Source organism: Geotrypetes seraphini, chromosome 6 (assembly GCF_902459505.1).
Source record: "Geotrypetes seraphini chromosome 6, aGeoSer1.1, whole genome shotgun sequence".
Taxonomy (NCBI): Eukaryota; Metazoa; Chordata; class Amphibia; order Gymnophiona; family Dermophiidae; genus Geotrypetes; species Geotrypetes seraphini.
The window spans coordinates 57022385-57038240 of NC_047089.1; the positions used below are offsets into that span (position 1 = coordinate 57022385).

General features: G+C 43.8%; 1 protein-coding gene across 2 annotated transcripts in view; it reads left to right on the forward strand.

Moving 5' to 3' along the window:
* Positions 1-15856, forward strand: part of FREM2 (FRAS1 related extracellular matrix 2) — a 277418-nt gene that overhangs the window by 140455 nt on the left and 121107 nt on the right. For both annotated transcript variants that reach the window (XM_033948675.1, XM_033948676.1), the window contains exon 6: positions 1485-1736. In XM_033948675.1, coding sequence (XP_033804566.1) covers positions 1485-1736 — 252 coding nt within the window. The remainder of the gene's footprint in view (positions 1-1484; positions 1737-15856) is intronic.

Here is a 15856-nt window from a genome sequence, read left to right on the forward strand (position 1 = left end):
CCTAGCCACCCAAGCAGCAAAACTGGATAACCAAATCTCAAATCTGCTAATTACAACCACGGACTACAAGCTATTCAGAAAAGAAATAAAGACCTTACTCTTCAAGAAATCCCTGCTTAAGTCTTAACACCATGATTCCATCATTCCTCCTAGCTTCTTAACTCCCTGAGAATACCCGCACTCTTCACTAGTCATGACCACTGATCTCTTCTTATAACAGACCACTGTTCTCTTTATGTAACTGACCAACCTTAATTATTTTGTAATCCGCCTTGAACTGCAAGGTAATGGCGGAATAGAAATCTCTAATGTAATGTGAAAGGGGAAGTTAATGACATTTTTAAAATACTCTGATTTTTGGGTTAGAAAGGAAGCTTACCACATATGAGCAAATATTTTTTTTATTTCTTTGTTATTTGCTAAACCACTAAACTTGACAAAAAGCAGAATTAAATGAAGTACAGACTAAAGGCTCCTTTTACAAAGCCACAGTAGCGATTCCTCCTTGGCAAATGTACCAAAGCCCATTCAATTCCTATAGGCTTCTTCGGTGCATTTGCTATGGGAGAATCACTACTGTGGCTTTGTAAAAGGGGCCCTAAACGTTAAAGGTAGAATAGAACTATATTCAGACTGATGCACGGTTAACTTGGCGGATAAAGTTATGACAGTTTTTTTGCTGGCCTAACTTTACCTGCCTGCTTAATTAGTTAAGTGATGACTGGGCTTAAGTTCCACCACCTCGGCACTAACTGAACAGTGCCTGTTTGGTCACAATAAATATTCAGTGGCACTGCCAAATTAAATGCCACTGAGTAATACCGGATGGCCAGCTCTGTAGGATTTAAGTAGGCAGGAGCCGCTCTTTCCTGGTAAAATCCATTTAAAAATGACCCCTAAATATTTGGGGCAAAAATATGTACCATGGCAAAGTTTATGCAATAATTATTTTTTTTGGTATATTTCACACACTTTTCACCTGATTTTAAAGTCTGGCCTTTAAACCTCAGATCAAAAATTTCATTTCATTTTCATCACGTATTGACACTGGTATCTCACTTTTTCAGTCAGTGTTCAATGTGACTTACATTTTCAGCATAGTACAAAACCTTAAATAATTTTCCTGACATCTAATTTCCAAAGACAATGAATTCCACCATTTGGTTCCCTGATATTCGAACCCTGCAGAATGAACCGTTTTATACACAATTTTGTTACATTTAGGGAAATAAAGGATGAGATATTCCCTAGATTCCTTTGTAGCATTACGTGCTGAAAGATACACAAGGTCTTGAAAAGTCTGGAAGAGTCAAGGGTACCTTTCAGCATCTGAATCCAGAGAACAAAACACCCAAGACAGGATACTAGAGACAAAAACCCATTAGAGACTGTATAGCATATGCTGAATGAAGTTGCCGACAAAATAGGTAATATTTAAACAGAAAATGTTGCTTATGATCTTTTCTATTTCCTTCTTTTCCCAGGAACCGCTGTAGGAACTATCCCATCCTCTGTGTTATCTTACTCTGACTTTATCTCCAGACCTGAGGACCACAATAGTGTGCTCCGTTTTGACAGAGGTGAAGAGGAGAAAATGTGTCGTGTGGTTATCATTGATGACTCCCTGTATGAAGAGCCCGAGGTGTTTAATGTTACACTGAGCATGCCCATGGGTGGAAGAATTGGGTCAGCTTTTCCGTCTACTCGAATTACTATTGTGCCTGATGATGATGACGGTAAGGCCTTGGTTATCAAGATGATGATAACAGTTCATGAGATTCAATGCTAAAGCTTAAGATATGAAAACAGCTTTATGTCACTGGTTAAAAAAAAATAAAATTGAACAATTGAATTCCGAGCAAAGTTTTGTGGTAGCTAAGGTGGGCAGGACCAATCCACACTTACTTTTGCCCATGCCATCTTCCTAATTCAAAATGGCTCCCGTAACTTCAAATAGCAGTCTTGCAAGATTGCCCCTGGAGGCTGTGGTAGCCATTTTGGGCTGGATTCTGTAAACAGCGCCATTATCGGTGGCCGCCTAAAAACGGCAGCTGATCGTGTGTCAATCACACAACAGCGCCATGTACAGAATTGCAGCTTTTGTCAAAGGTAGACGCCAAAAATTTAGGCAAGGGTTTTAAAGGTCTACATTTCTGGTGCCTACATTTGACAAGAATCACGTCTGGGGGCACCTTAAAATGCCTAAGGTTGTTTCTGGTGTTAATCATGCCTAATTCGACCATAGGCATTCTAAGATGCCTCTGTAGATGCGATGAAGGCGCTGTTTTTTGTAGGCACCAGTCAGTGCCTACATTTTTTTAAAATTGTTTTTCTAAAAATGGCTTTACCAATTAACTCCCTCCCCCCCCTTTTAAAAAACCATAGCGGTAACAGCTCTAACATTCAGAATTCTTCTGAGTTTTGGAGCTGTTGCCGCCGCAGCCAGCACTAAAACCCACGCTACAGTTTTGCAAAAAGGAAGTGGTAAGTTAGGCACCGGTAAAGCGCCCAGCAGTGCCTAACTTAAGGCACCTTGTATAGCCTATGGACCTTTGGGATTGGAGCCAGCATGGGCAGGATGCCTTAGGCAAAAGTCCTATTCTGTTAATTCATTAAAGTCAAGTTTTAAATTTCCATCTAAATGACAAATATTTGATTTCTGATGGAAGGGCTTTCCATTTTAATGGTGCAATTCCAGTATTTGTTTGTTTCCTGGTTGAAACCAATTAAACATATTTCACTTAATTAATTCCCTCTTTTAAATCTGAGATTATGAGCCCTAGTTGGTTTCACTTTTCGGATCAACTTTTTGTTCTCACCAGTCATGCCAAGAATGGGAGGCCGGTGTCTAAAGACTTAATTTCCAGATGGATTAAAATTTCCTCCGCGTATATGGGCTGTGGTAAACAACCATTGATTGCATTGAATTTCCAATCTATTTTTGGCCTGCTGAGATATAGCCGGCTATGCCAATATTCAGTGGCTAGCTGGTTAGTCATAGCGGCCAAAAATAGACCACCCCTTTGTGTGGCTTTATGTGACTGCCAAACTTAGCTGACTAGCCACTGAATGACATAACTAGTCACCGGCCAATCCGGAGACAGGGATATTCAGCATGAGATAGCCAGCTATTTCCTGCTGAATATTGTCAAATAGCCAGCTATGTCTATTTAGCCGGCCTTGAGCCATTCCCGACTGGCTAAATAGCACCGAATATTGACTTTGATGTGTTCTTTTGTGCATCTGCCTGACGCAAGAGCTGTCCAGATTATAGTACTGAAAGGCAGTGAAACACATTTTTAATTAAAAATATTATTTCCAATCTGTATTTATTCCGCAAGAGAAATACATTTATACAAATTGTTCTGGTTTATCCAAGAGCACCCTGATAACTTTTAAGTAAAACCGTATGGTTTTCAGTTAATCATCTTTTGAAACTTGCTGTTATCTTACATCTGTTATACTCGTTCAGCATATATGACTGAGGTAGTAGAGTTGGGGGGGGAACTTGTGTGTCCTGGACACAAGAAAGGAAGCAAATTTTCTGTGTCAGGGCTAATACAATTGCTCTCTGTGCAGATAGTTCATAGAGCTATATGTCATTTCAGACAACTTTTTTGTGTTGCTCACTAGACTGTGGTTATCCATCATATTACAGACATTCAGTCCAAGCCTTAACCTCTACTATTGCATTGTTAGTTGAGATAGTTGAGTGGAAGTCCTGAGAGAAGCAAATTGCAATAATGTAAGCGATAGGTAATGAGAGTATGTACCGTATTTTCACGCAAATAACGCGCACCCGTATAAAACGCGCACACGGGTATAGCGCGCAGAAATCACGATGATATGTGCAAAAACTTTGGTATACCGCGCTCACGGGTATACCGCGCATGCTGCCCGACGCTCCTTTCGCCCGCCCTGACTTTCCGTGCGCTGTCCCGACTCTCCGTTCACCCCCCCTGACTTCCGTGCACTGTCCCCCCTTGAAGGTCTGTCCCCATCCTGAAAGCCTGATGCCCCCCCCGACGTCCGATACATCCCTCCCCCCGAAGGACCGCCGACTCCCCAACAATATCGGGCCAGGAGGGAGCCCAAATCCTCCTGGCCACGGCGACCCCCTAACCCCACCCCGCACTACATTACGGGCAGGAGGGATCCCAGGCCCTCCTGCCCTCGACGCAAACCCCCCTCCCCCCCAACGACCGCCCCCCCCAAGAACCTCCGACCGCCCCCCAGCCGACCCGCGATCCCCCTGGCGACCCCCACGACCCCCCCACCCCCCTTCCCCGTACCTTTGGTAGTTGGCCGGACAGACGGGAGCCAAACCCGCCTGTCCAGCAGGCAGCCAACGAAGGAATGAGGCCGGATTGGCCCATCCATCCTAAAGCTCCGCCTACTGGTGGGGCCTAAGGCGCGTGGGCCAATCAGAATAGGCCCTGGAGCCTTAGGTCCCACCTGGGGGCGCGGCCTGAGGCACATGGTCGGGTTGGGCCCATGTGCCTCAGGCCGCGCCCCCAGGTGGGACCTAAGGCTCCAGGGCCTATTCTGATTGGCCCACGCGCCTTAGGCCCCACCAGTAGGCGGAGCTTTAGGATGGATGGGCCAATCCGGCCTCATTCCTTCGTTGGCTGCCTGCCGGACAGGCGGGTTTGGCTCCCGTCTGTCCGGCCAACTACCAAAGGTACGGGGAAGGGGGGTGGGGGGGTCGTGGGGGTCGCCAGGGGGATCGCGGGTCGGCTGGGGGGCGGTCGGAGGTTCTTGGGGGGGGCGGTCGTTGGGGGGGAGGGGGGTTTGCGTCGAGGGCAGGAGGGCCTGGGATCCCTCCTGCCCGTAATGTAGTGCGGGGTGGGGTTAGGGGGTCGCCGTGGCCAGGAGGGTTTGGGCTCCCTTCTGGCCCGATATTGTCGGGAAGTCGGCGGTCCTTCGGGGTGGGGGTGCGAGTGGTCCTGCCGGGGGGGGGGGGGATGTATCGGACGTCGGGGAGTCGGCCGGGCAAGAGGGCTTGGGCTCCCTCTTGCTCCGATCGTGGATGCGGGTGCGGGTGGGAGCGCGTGCGAGCGGTCGTTCGGGGTGGGGGTGCGAGCGGTCCTGCTGGGGGGGTGAATCGGGCGTCGGGCGGGGTGGGAACTATGTTTTAAAACTTTTGTATACCGCGCTCACGCATATAACGCGCGAGGGGTATGCGCGGTAGGTAAAAACGCGTATAACGCGCGCGTTATATGCGTGAAAATACGGTATATAGGTTTTGGTAGTATGCTCAGAAAAGAGAAGTCAGCTTTTGTAATATAGAATAAGATGCGAAAGGCTTTTTTTTTTAAATACGCAGTAGTATTCTTTAATGGCCGTGTGCTAATGGCAAAATTAGCACGGGGAATTAATTTTAAAAAATAGAAAATCAACCATTTTCTGGCTACAGTAAAAATGAACTTAGGGCTCCTTTTACAAAGGTGCGCTAGCGTTTTTAGCGCACGCACAAGATTAGCGCGCGCTAGCTGAAAAGTTACCGCCTGCTTAAAAGGAGGTGGTAGAGGCTAGCACGCATTAAAACTGCTAGCGCACCGTTGTAAAAGGAGCCCTTAGTGCTTAGGAAAGACTTGCATAAGGGCGAGCAAAGGCCTCTTTTTACCACAGCTTAGTAAAAGGTCCCCCCTTAAAAAAAAAAAAAAATGAAAATTATATAAAACAAAATAGAACTGGTGAAAACAGAAAAGAGACTTGGCACTCAGAAAGGATATGTGAGAACCAGAGTTGAGAGCTGTGCACATGCTGAAGATCCTCCATTGTGGCTGATGTCTTGTGACTTTTTAGTTCATGAAAGGGTTTGTTATTTATACCTACTGTGCAGGCTGTTTGTTGCTTTTGTCTTGCAATTAGCTGGGTAAGGAGAGATAATGAGAAGCAGGCCGGAGCAGTTAGCGAGGCCCGCCACAAAAGGTGGGGCCTCCGGGGTGGGGAGAGAGGAGGAGGAGATAGCCACTAGAGAAAGAAAAGGGGTGGGGACAAATTTGCACGATGGCCTCACCCAGCGCAACCATCCTCCCCAATTTTGTGTCTGGAATACATGTCCTTCAGCAGTGATTTAGGAGCACTAAAAGTGCATTTTTGTGAAGGACTCCGTGCAGTATGAGCTAAGCAGCTTCAGATACGTTTCACACCCAGGCCAATGAGCTATTGCATGGTAAATAGCTTTTGAATGGGTTTAGTGGTATACCATTTGAGAAAAACAAACGCACGGAAATCGGACCCGATTCTGCTTGCTCTTTTAAAGCTCTGATCCAAGCAACCTTGGTGCCTACTGTGGAAGATAAAGTGGTCAGCCAGGAAGAATGAAATCAAGAAAGTTCAAGTTTAGTCAAGCTGTGACTTGAACTTTATAGATATTTGTTTTTCATCCCTTAACTGGCAGGCAGAAGGATGCTCCATTTATTAATCTGGCAAAGTCTGATTCAGGAAAAGATCGAAGTGCATCAGGATTTAACGAGCTTGGGGTGTGCAAATCCACTTAATGCAAAAACTACAGTAAAACCAAATCACTTTTCTATTTCACTGCAGCTCTATGAGATTTTTCGAGCTAATGTTCTTTTGCACTTAGCTATAGTCAAATGATGGATAGGAATAGGTTTACTGTATTTCATTTAAGCTAAGGGCAAACAATATTTTTTCTGAGCATCCTTTATATAATGGTTCACAAATTAATTCAGCCTGTTTTAAGGCTGGGTTCCCCCCCCCCCCCATATTATTGCTTCTGGTTTTATAATCCTTAAAAAATAAGGGGCAATTCTCCAAGTGAGTTCTTCCATGTAAGCAGCCTGAGACTGTACAGGGAGCGCCTGTTCTATAGCAGTGAATGGGCTCCCAGATTCCATTACAGAATGGCAGCAGTAAGCCTTAGATTCAGGCACCTTGCAATTACAGCAGCCAGAGAGCTGACATAACTAAGCATGTCCAGTTGTGGCAAGAGCTTGTGTAAAATGTATAACATGCAAACAAGCCCATTCCCCACCCACATGTCTACCCCCTTTCTGTTTGTGCTGCATAGCACTCGTACTGTATGTGCTGTTATAGAAAAGTGCTTAAGGTGTGAATGTGCATAAGTGCATATTCGCAGGCACTTAGTTTTATGGTTTACAGTTTATTCTATCGATGTACCACTTTTCAATCCAATACAAAACCAAGGAAAAAGAACTCCAAAAATTATAGGATAATGGACATGTACACGGTGTTGGGAAAAAGGAAATGGGACCCCCAAAACAAATGTACTATTATTTTAAAAATTATTACTATTATTAATAGGTGTTACTGCAAGATGCTATAAAAACTGGATGATCCTTGTTTTCAAAATGACATCATTCAGGAAGTGACCATTAAGATCTGTTTTAGCAAAATGGCATTTAATGAAGAAGTTACAATTAAATTTTTGCAACAAAATAAGACATACAGCCAAAAGAGGGAAATTCTATAAATGGAATCCCGATTGTAGATGGCGGTTGGCGTCCTATCACTGTCTAACCAGGCAATCGGGATGCAGGTTTTAAAAAAAAAAAAACACCCCAAGATAGGCAGCCTACAGTTTAGTTGTTTTCACAAGCCTAGGGAGGCGCGTAGGGCCGCTTAAGTTTGCCCAAGGCTAGGCTTAGGCGTGGTTTCATCCAGAAGTGGCCTTAGGTGAGCTTAGGCTGTCTTAGGCATCTCCCTAATCCACAATAGGCACCTGAAATATAGGCCAACAAAATGCTGGTCTACATTTCAAATAGACATGGCCGCTGAGCCTATCACGGCAAGGAAATGTCCCTGTTGTGATCAGTTTAGCACCCGCAGCAGGGAACCCATCTGCCCTGCAAAGACAACCGGCAGGATGGATGCCCACTCCCTCCTGCTGTAACCCCCGAAACACCCCTCCTCCCCAAATGTCTGTAGCAGGAGGAATCTCCCCCCCCCCCCCGAGACATTCATCGGCAGGAGGGATGCTCAGTCCCTCCTGCCAGAAATCCACCCACCCTCCAAATAGTGTGGAGCTTAGGCGCGATTCTATAAAAGTTAGGCACACTTTATAGAATCGTGCCTAGTGGCGCTTAAAGTGGTCATAAGCATCGATAGGCATCCCAACCTTAGGTGCACCATATTTATGTCAGGGTTTGCTTGGCATAAATACTGGAACCTAAGTCCAAAACAAGCACCTACATGTAAAAAACACCCACGATCCGCCCCTAGCCACACCTACTTTCTGGTTGGCACCTTGGACTAGACACCTACTAGAAAATGACATGGGGACAAATTTTTTGCCATCCCCACAGGAATTCAATTTCCCTGTTCCGTCCCTGCAAGTTTTGTCACTGTCCCTGTTCCTGCACCATTCCTGCAAGCTCAGCCTTAACCATACAAGCCTCAAACACTTATGATTTTAAAGTGTTTGAGGCTTGTGAAGATGAGGACAGGGAATGGGGCTGGGGCAGGGGCAGGAGCTTGCAGGGAATGGGGCATGGACAGGAAAATGTATGACAATAAAATCCACAACTTTGAGTATAGAAGATAATCCAGAACTTTGAACAATGAAGAGGACCCAACATGGTCCGTGTTTTGACCAGAATGTCTTCCTCAGGGGTCCTATGATTATGTGTGTGAATTAGACAAAATGATAAATATGATAAATTAAAGTAAGAAAAATAGAAAAAACTAAAGGATCAATGACGATCTAAGTAGTTTTTCTGTCAAAGGATATGAAGGATTACTGCGTTATTTCCGATGATCCAAGAAGATAATATGTGAAATGTTGAATGTTTAAAAAGATCCCACACAATTGTAGTAGCTATCTTCCATACATTACATGCCATTTGAGGTCTTTGGTATTAGCAATCCCCTCCATCCGTAAAATCTTCTATGACACCACAATAAATCTATTTTTTCCGTCATGGCCTCCACACTATGGAACGCAATGTCCAACAAACTCCAAGAGTTATCTCTACTGATACTCAAATCCAAACTCAAAACGTTCCTATTTCAAGGTGCTTTTGATATGACTTAACGCTTTCCTACCTTATTTACCCTCCCCTTACCTCTTTCCATCTTAATTTAATTGTAACTTTACTTCACTTCCATAGCTTCCCCACTTGTTTCATGTTTATCTAGTCTTTCTCCCTTTTTAATATTTACAGTAGTAAACCGTCTAGATACTTGGGATAGACGGTATAACAAGATATTAATAAATTTGGAAACTTGGCCCTTTCCTTTTATTTTGTTTTTAAACGTTAAGTAGGGAAGCTAGAAGCAGACTTGAGATATCAGCATCTGCAGAAAAATATTAAGATTTCTTTTTAGCAGATAAGTGTAAAAAAGCTTCAGAACCTTATGGTTTAAGCCAAAGGCTGCTCCGGGATTTCCAGAGGTTCTGTGGAGGAGTAGGAGTCGTACCTTTGTTTAGTAAAAGCTAAAGAACAAAATCAGGCAACTGCCAAATTGTCATCTTGACATTTATAGCTGAGAACATTGGAACAAGTAGAGAAAGAAAACATAACAGCATCTCACAGAATGAAGAATAAAAACTGTAACTTTAAAAAGATTCAGAGAAAATTGATTGTCAGAGAGATCGGGACTTTTTTTTTTTTTAGAGTTCAAGAAGAGAAAAATAGTGCTGGTGTTATAGGAACTGTGTAATAGAGCATCGGAGGGTGGGGCAATAGCTCACATTGGGAATTGTTTTATAAAGCATTATTTGTGTGTAAAGCATGTTCTACTTTCAGAAATGACTATTATGAAATTGTGCACTGGTATATACACATAAAGGTGATAAATGCATAAATAAAATATGCACTCTCAATATTACATGTAAGCATTCTTGGGGGCATATTTTCAGCATATCAGACTAGATTCTATAAATGGTGCCTAGCAAAACAGCACATGCTGCATGTCAAACAAAGTTAGATGATGTTTGTAGAATCACACCTACTGGCACCTAAATTGGACTTAGGTTCCGATAGGCATCATAATTTTAGACGCCGATATATTAAGCAGGGTTTTCTTGGCCTGATTTACCAGCACCTAACTCAGTCCATAGCCAAACTCCACCCCAAACCACGCCTACTTTTCTGGTAGGCACCTCAAGTGTAAATGCCTACCGTGAAATGGTATGTGCTTAATGAATTAGATAATTAATTAGTTAAAATTATTTTTAATTGGTTTTTAATGGTGCTTTCAATTATCAGTACCAATTTAAAAAATTAAGTTAGGCGCCTAACTCGGTAGGTGCCCTGATCTAGGCACCATTTATAGAACCAGGATCATCGTATACTGCAGTATATTGCAAACTGTGTGCTGCGGCACACTAGTGTGCCCCGACAGATTCCAGGTGTTCTACGAGATGCTGGTGAAGAGGAGAGGCATTAGCTTTGGCTGACTGCTTAGAGGACGTGCTTCTCGTGGTGAGAGGCACATCCTGTAGTTGGTCAGCCAGCACTGATGCCACTGCTCCTTCTCCTCACCTCTCCTTCTGCAGCACCCCTCCTCCCACAGGCGGTAATAGGAGGCTCAGGCCTACGGCTGGAAGACATCTGCACATGCGCGGATGTCAACGTAATGATGCCATTGTGTTGATGTTCATACATTTCCAGATGCCCTCCAGCTGCAGCCCTGAGATTAGTATGTTTCAGCTTAAAAAGTTTACAACACACTGATATACCTAAGCTGAGAAATTTGTGTCCACCAAAAAGGTTGAAAATTGCCGCTCAGCTTATATTTGAGTTCCCGTGGCTTACGGCATTTATGCCCTTACCTTCCTCCCATACTATGAGAAAGAGAAGAGTCCTTCACTCAGTGGCTTGCCTGGATCACCAGTCCGGGGTAGTACAATAACTCTGCATCATGATAGGCTAGTGTACCCCCTCCAATCAGGAAGTTAAAGGGTGAGAGCTAGCAGACCTTAAGCATGTGTGGGTGTTCAAAGCCTCTGTATTATCCAATGTGACAGTTTTTTTTTTTAAAAATGAATTTTTAGGGAGGCCTTAAGCATATTTGGCAAACAATTTAACTTGTATCTAAGGAGGAACACTGAATTATCCATTGGGACCCATACATTTCCCATCAGTATAAGAGATTGTTATCCTGTAACTGCCATCTGTGACTACTGCAACACCACCTGTTGTACCTTAAATGGTTTACAGAGTATACTAGTCACCCTCTCCTCCTCTCCAATGACATACAATGGGCAAGATTTAATAAATGATGCTGAAAGCTAGGCGCAAGGATGATTCACTCTAAACTAGTATTCTGTAAGAGCACTCTGCACAAAGCGTCCTTTATAGAATACTAGAGTAGCATGCATTTTAAACCCGATTCTGTATATGGTGCCTAAAAATTAGGCACTGACTATAAAAGTTAGGCACACTTTATAGAATCATGTCTAAGCTGCCTTAGTCATCACTAGGCATCCCAACTTTTAGACACACCATATTGATGCCAGGGTTTTCTTGGCCTAAATACCTGTGTCTAAGATGCCTACCAGCTCCTAAGTCCAAAATGGGTACCTACATAAAAAAACACACCCACAATTTGCTCCCTAACCATGCATACTTTGTGGTAGGCCCTTGGACTAGGTGTCTACCAAGTTAGGTGCTTAACATCTAATTAAGTTCAATTTATGTCAATAACGAGGTGTTGATTGTCAATTATCAGCGATGATTAAAGCTATTAAACAATTAAGTTAGCTGCCTACATTGGGTAGGCACGCCAATGTAGGTGTCTAAGTTTAGGCGCCATTTATAGAATTTCTCCATTCCGTTTGCACTTAACTTTGGGTGTAAGCATTTACACCTGCTGGCACCCAAATTGGAATTCTATAGCATCAACCCCGCCCTCATGCCCCTCCCATGGCTAAACTCCCTTTGGAGTTATGCCTTATGAAATTTAGGCAGGCATGTTAGGGCATAGAGCAGATCTATTCATAGCTCCTAATTACTGCTAATCAAGAGCTTGTTAACTCCAGTAATTGTGCACATAAACCAATCTGACTAATTAGTTTGTTTGAATATAGGATCCACACCCAAATTTGGGCAACCTATACAGAATCCTGGGGTCAAAGTATAAGAGAAGCCTTTACCTTTTATCAAGGTGCGCTAACGAGGTTAGTGCGTCGGACATTTCATCAAGCACTAACCCCTGCGGCAAGCCAAAAAACTAAAGCCTCATCAATGGAGGCGTTAGTGACTAGCGCGGCAGGTGGTTTAACGCGCAGTATTCCGTGCGTTAAACCCCTACCGCACCTTGATAAAAGGAGCCCTAAATGATAGACCCATTTTAAGATGGGTGTACTATTTTATTTTATAATACTCTAACACCATGGTTCACAGTGTGGAGAGCAATGTACCCTCTAAGGACTGACAGGGAACTCACTTGTAGGTCAATTCCGAAAATATTATGACAAGTGTAATTTCAGAAAACTATTAAAAACGCAGCTATTTGTTAATGCATTTTTCTAGGAACTGATCTTTGCGATTGTTCTTTTGATGGGCATTTTACGATTTTCCGATTATTATATTTAACATTTTCCTATTGTGTATCCCGGATGACGGGACATTCCAAAAATGATATAGACAGGGGATAAACAGTCTGTATGGACTAATAAAGAGCCAGGAACACAAAATATTTGAATTTACAGACTTATGACTTATTTACATTATGTTTACAATAGCCGTAAATGATAACGGTGAATAATACAAAACTTTGGTAAAATAATTATGATTGGAACCAGCGTAACATAAAATTTATTACGATAGGAAAAGGTTAATGTATGTTTGATTTTATTTGTCTTACAAATAAATAAATATGTATGTAACGATATGTAAACCGTTTAGGTTTAAACGGTATATAAATTTTAAAAATAAAATAAAGGGTCCTTTTACAAAGGCACGCTAGGGCCTTAACGCGTGCAATAGCACACGCTAAAATGCCGCACGCGCTAGCCGCTACCGCCTCCTCTTGAGCAGGTGGTAGTTTTCCGGCTAGTGTGCGCTAATTTTGTGCGTGCACTAAAAAAGCTAGTGTGCCTTCGTAAAAGAACCCTTAAATAAATATGAGTGACAAGTTCTTTTTTTTTTTTTTAGTTCTAACAAAATTTTTTCATGTGAGCAACAAGTTGTAAAAGCCAACAATTTTCCAGATTTGCAACTATTTTTATAAGCAACCATGTAAAATCTGTGAGCGATGCTTCTAAAATGTATGAGCGATTGCTCATATGCTCAGTTTAGAGCAGTGGTCTCAAACTCAAACCCTTTTCGGGGCCACATTTTGGATTTGTAGGTACTTGGAGGGCCGCAGAAAAAAATAGTTAATGTCTTATTAAAGAAATGACAATTTTGCATGAGGTTAGACTCTTTATAGTTTATAAAACTTTCCTTTAACAGTTTTACCTTATGCAAAATTGTCATTTCTTTAATAAGACATTAACTATTTTTTTCTGCGGCCCTCCAAGTACTCTATTTTTTCTGCAGCACTCACATTTAAAGTTTAATATCTTTTCTTTCTCAAAACTGGCACATTTCAATCACTAAATTGAAAATAAAATCATTTTCCTACCTTTGTTTGGTAATTTCATCAGTCTCTGGTTGCACTTTATTCTTCTGACGGTGCATCCAATATTTCTTCTCTTCTTTCAGCCTCCTGTATGCTTCCTCTCCTCCAGACCTCATTCCCTCCCCCAACTTTTTCTTTCTTTTTCTATGTCTGTCTTTCTCTGATTCCTTGTCCCATTTTTTGCTTTGTTTCTGGCTCCTTGTCCCCCCCCTCCTTCTTTCTTTTTTCCTTCTGGCTCCCTGTCCCCCCCCCCCTTCTTTCTTTTTTCCTTCTGGCTCCCTGCCCCCCCCCTTCTTTCTTTCTTCCTTCCTGCCCTCCCCATGCCACCGCCGCCGGGGAATAGGCTGCTGCTACCATCATCGGGAACAGGCCGAGATCTCCATGGGGCCGACCAACTCTTGCTGCCCGACGTCAATTCTAACGTCGGAAAGGACGTTCCGGGCAGCCAGGCAGCGATTGGCTAGCCAGAACGTCCTCTTGACGTCAGAATTGAGGTCGGGCGGCGAGAGAGCAAGGAGATCAAAGAGCATGGTGGCGGCGGTGAGAAGGGAAGGGAAGCAGTTGGGCACCCCTGCTCTAGACGAGCCGCGAGCCGCACTAGGAAGAACAGTGGAGGGTGACCAGCTGTGCGGACCGCCCCCCCCCTTGGTACGCCACTGGAGCAGCAGCGTGTCTGGCCGGCTCATTCCATGCAAAGCCGCGGGTGGCGGCTCCTTGCGAGATCCGCGCCTGCGTCTGAAGCCTCTGATGTTGTGGCTTCCGATGCAGGAGCGAATAGTGCAAGGAGCCGCCAACCCGCGGTTTTGAACGGAACGAACCGGCCAGACCCGCTGCTGCTTCAAAAGGAAGGAATTATCCAGTCCAGACCGCGGGCCGCAAATAAAACTTGGAGGGCCGCGTGTTTGAGACCGCTGGTTTAGAGGGAACATAGGAGGAGAATCTTGTTCAAGAAAAGCATGTTAAGGTAATGGAATCATTGATTCACTGAAGCACTTCTCTAGCATCATTGTAGTTTTGAAGACCACCTAGGTACCTTTTTCATATCACTTAGAATAATTTATTACATGATTTATGTAGATTCATTACCCTCGTTTGTGGAGGAATGAGCTAAATAAATCATGGCTGCAGATGTATGCTATACTTCATTCTGACCTGTTGTTATCTTCAGATTGAAATTGTTACAGAACATTTAACAGAGGAGCAAGATTATGTAGTCAAAAAAATCCTTCGTTTGATCAATTCTTCTACTAGCTGATCTGATCCCCTGCCACATTTTGTAATGCTAGTGGAAGCTGGTTCTTTCTTTTCTTTCCCTTCTCTCAGCAGCCCTTTGATATGGAAAACAGCTCTTCAGAATGGTCCCCTTGGTCTTCCTGCACTCAACTTTGAATAAGATTAGCTGGGAAAGAGTGAAAGTGTTCTTTGGTTAAGTTTCCACTACTGTAAATTCAGTTTGTAACCTACAGATGTGAACTAAAACTAAATTAAAACTTAGATTTGTAGATCGGGTCATCACCAATAGCTCGACTCGGTTAACAATAAGAATGAAACATAAAGAAAGAAACAAAGAATACCCCCCCCCCAAATTAAGGACAAAATAGTACGAGTTGTTTCCGAAGTAATTTACAAACAGAGTTGTCTTCAGAGCTTTCCGAAATAATTCATATCCAGCATCCTTACTTACAAACAAATCTATAATAATAATCCTCTAAGCGCGCATGCGCACTTAGGAGGATGTGGGGACCTGACATGTGCTGTGTCTGTCCGTGACGGCGGCTTGAGGCGCATGCGCCACAGCACAGCCGGCGAATCCCTCCTCCCGCCCTCACTCACAGCCAAAACCTTCTCACAGGCTCACTCACCGCCAAAACCTTCCCGCAGCCCCCTTCCCAGCCGCCGCATTTAAATTCATAGACAAGCGCTACACCACTGAACCTTTCTCACCCACTCCCCCCCCCCCAGGCTTAAAAAACTGGTGATCCAGCGGACCCCCTCCTGACCCCCCCCCAAAAAAAAAAAAAAAAAACCCCACCCCAAAAACATACTTTAGAAGAATTCATAGTGGTCCAGTGGCTGGGTTGGGATCCCCACACACCTCACTTCATCTCACCACCCTGACATCCCTCTTCCCCTGACCCCACTGACCCCACAAGTACCTCAAAACAGGACAGAGGGATGCCTGCTCCCTCCTGCCTCAGGGCCCACCCTCTTCAAAATGATATCAAAGCCATTCCTCTGAGTGAGACACTGCTTTCCCATGGAAATGAGAAGAGAGGTGTCCAAGTAAGGATCAATT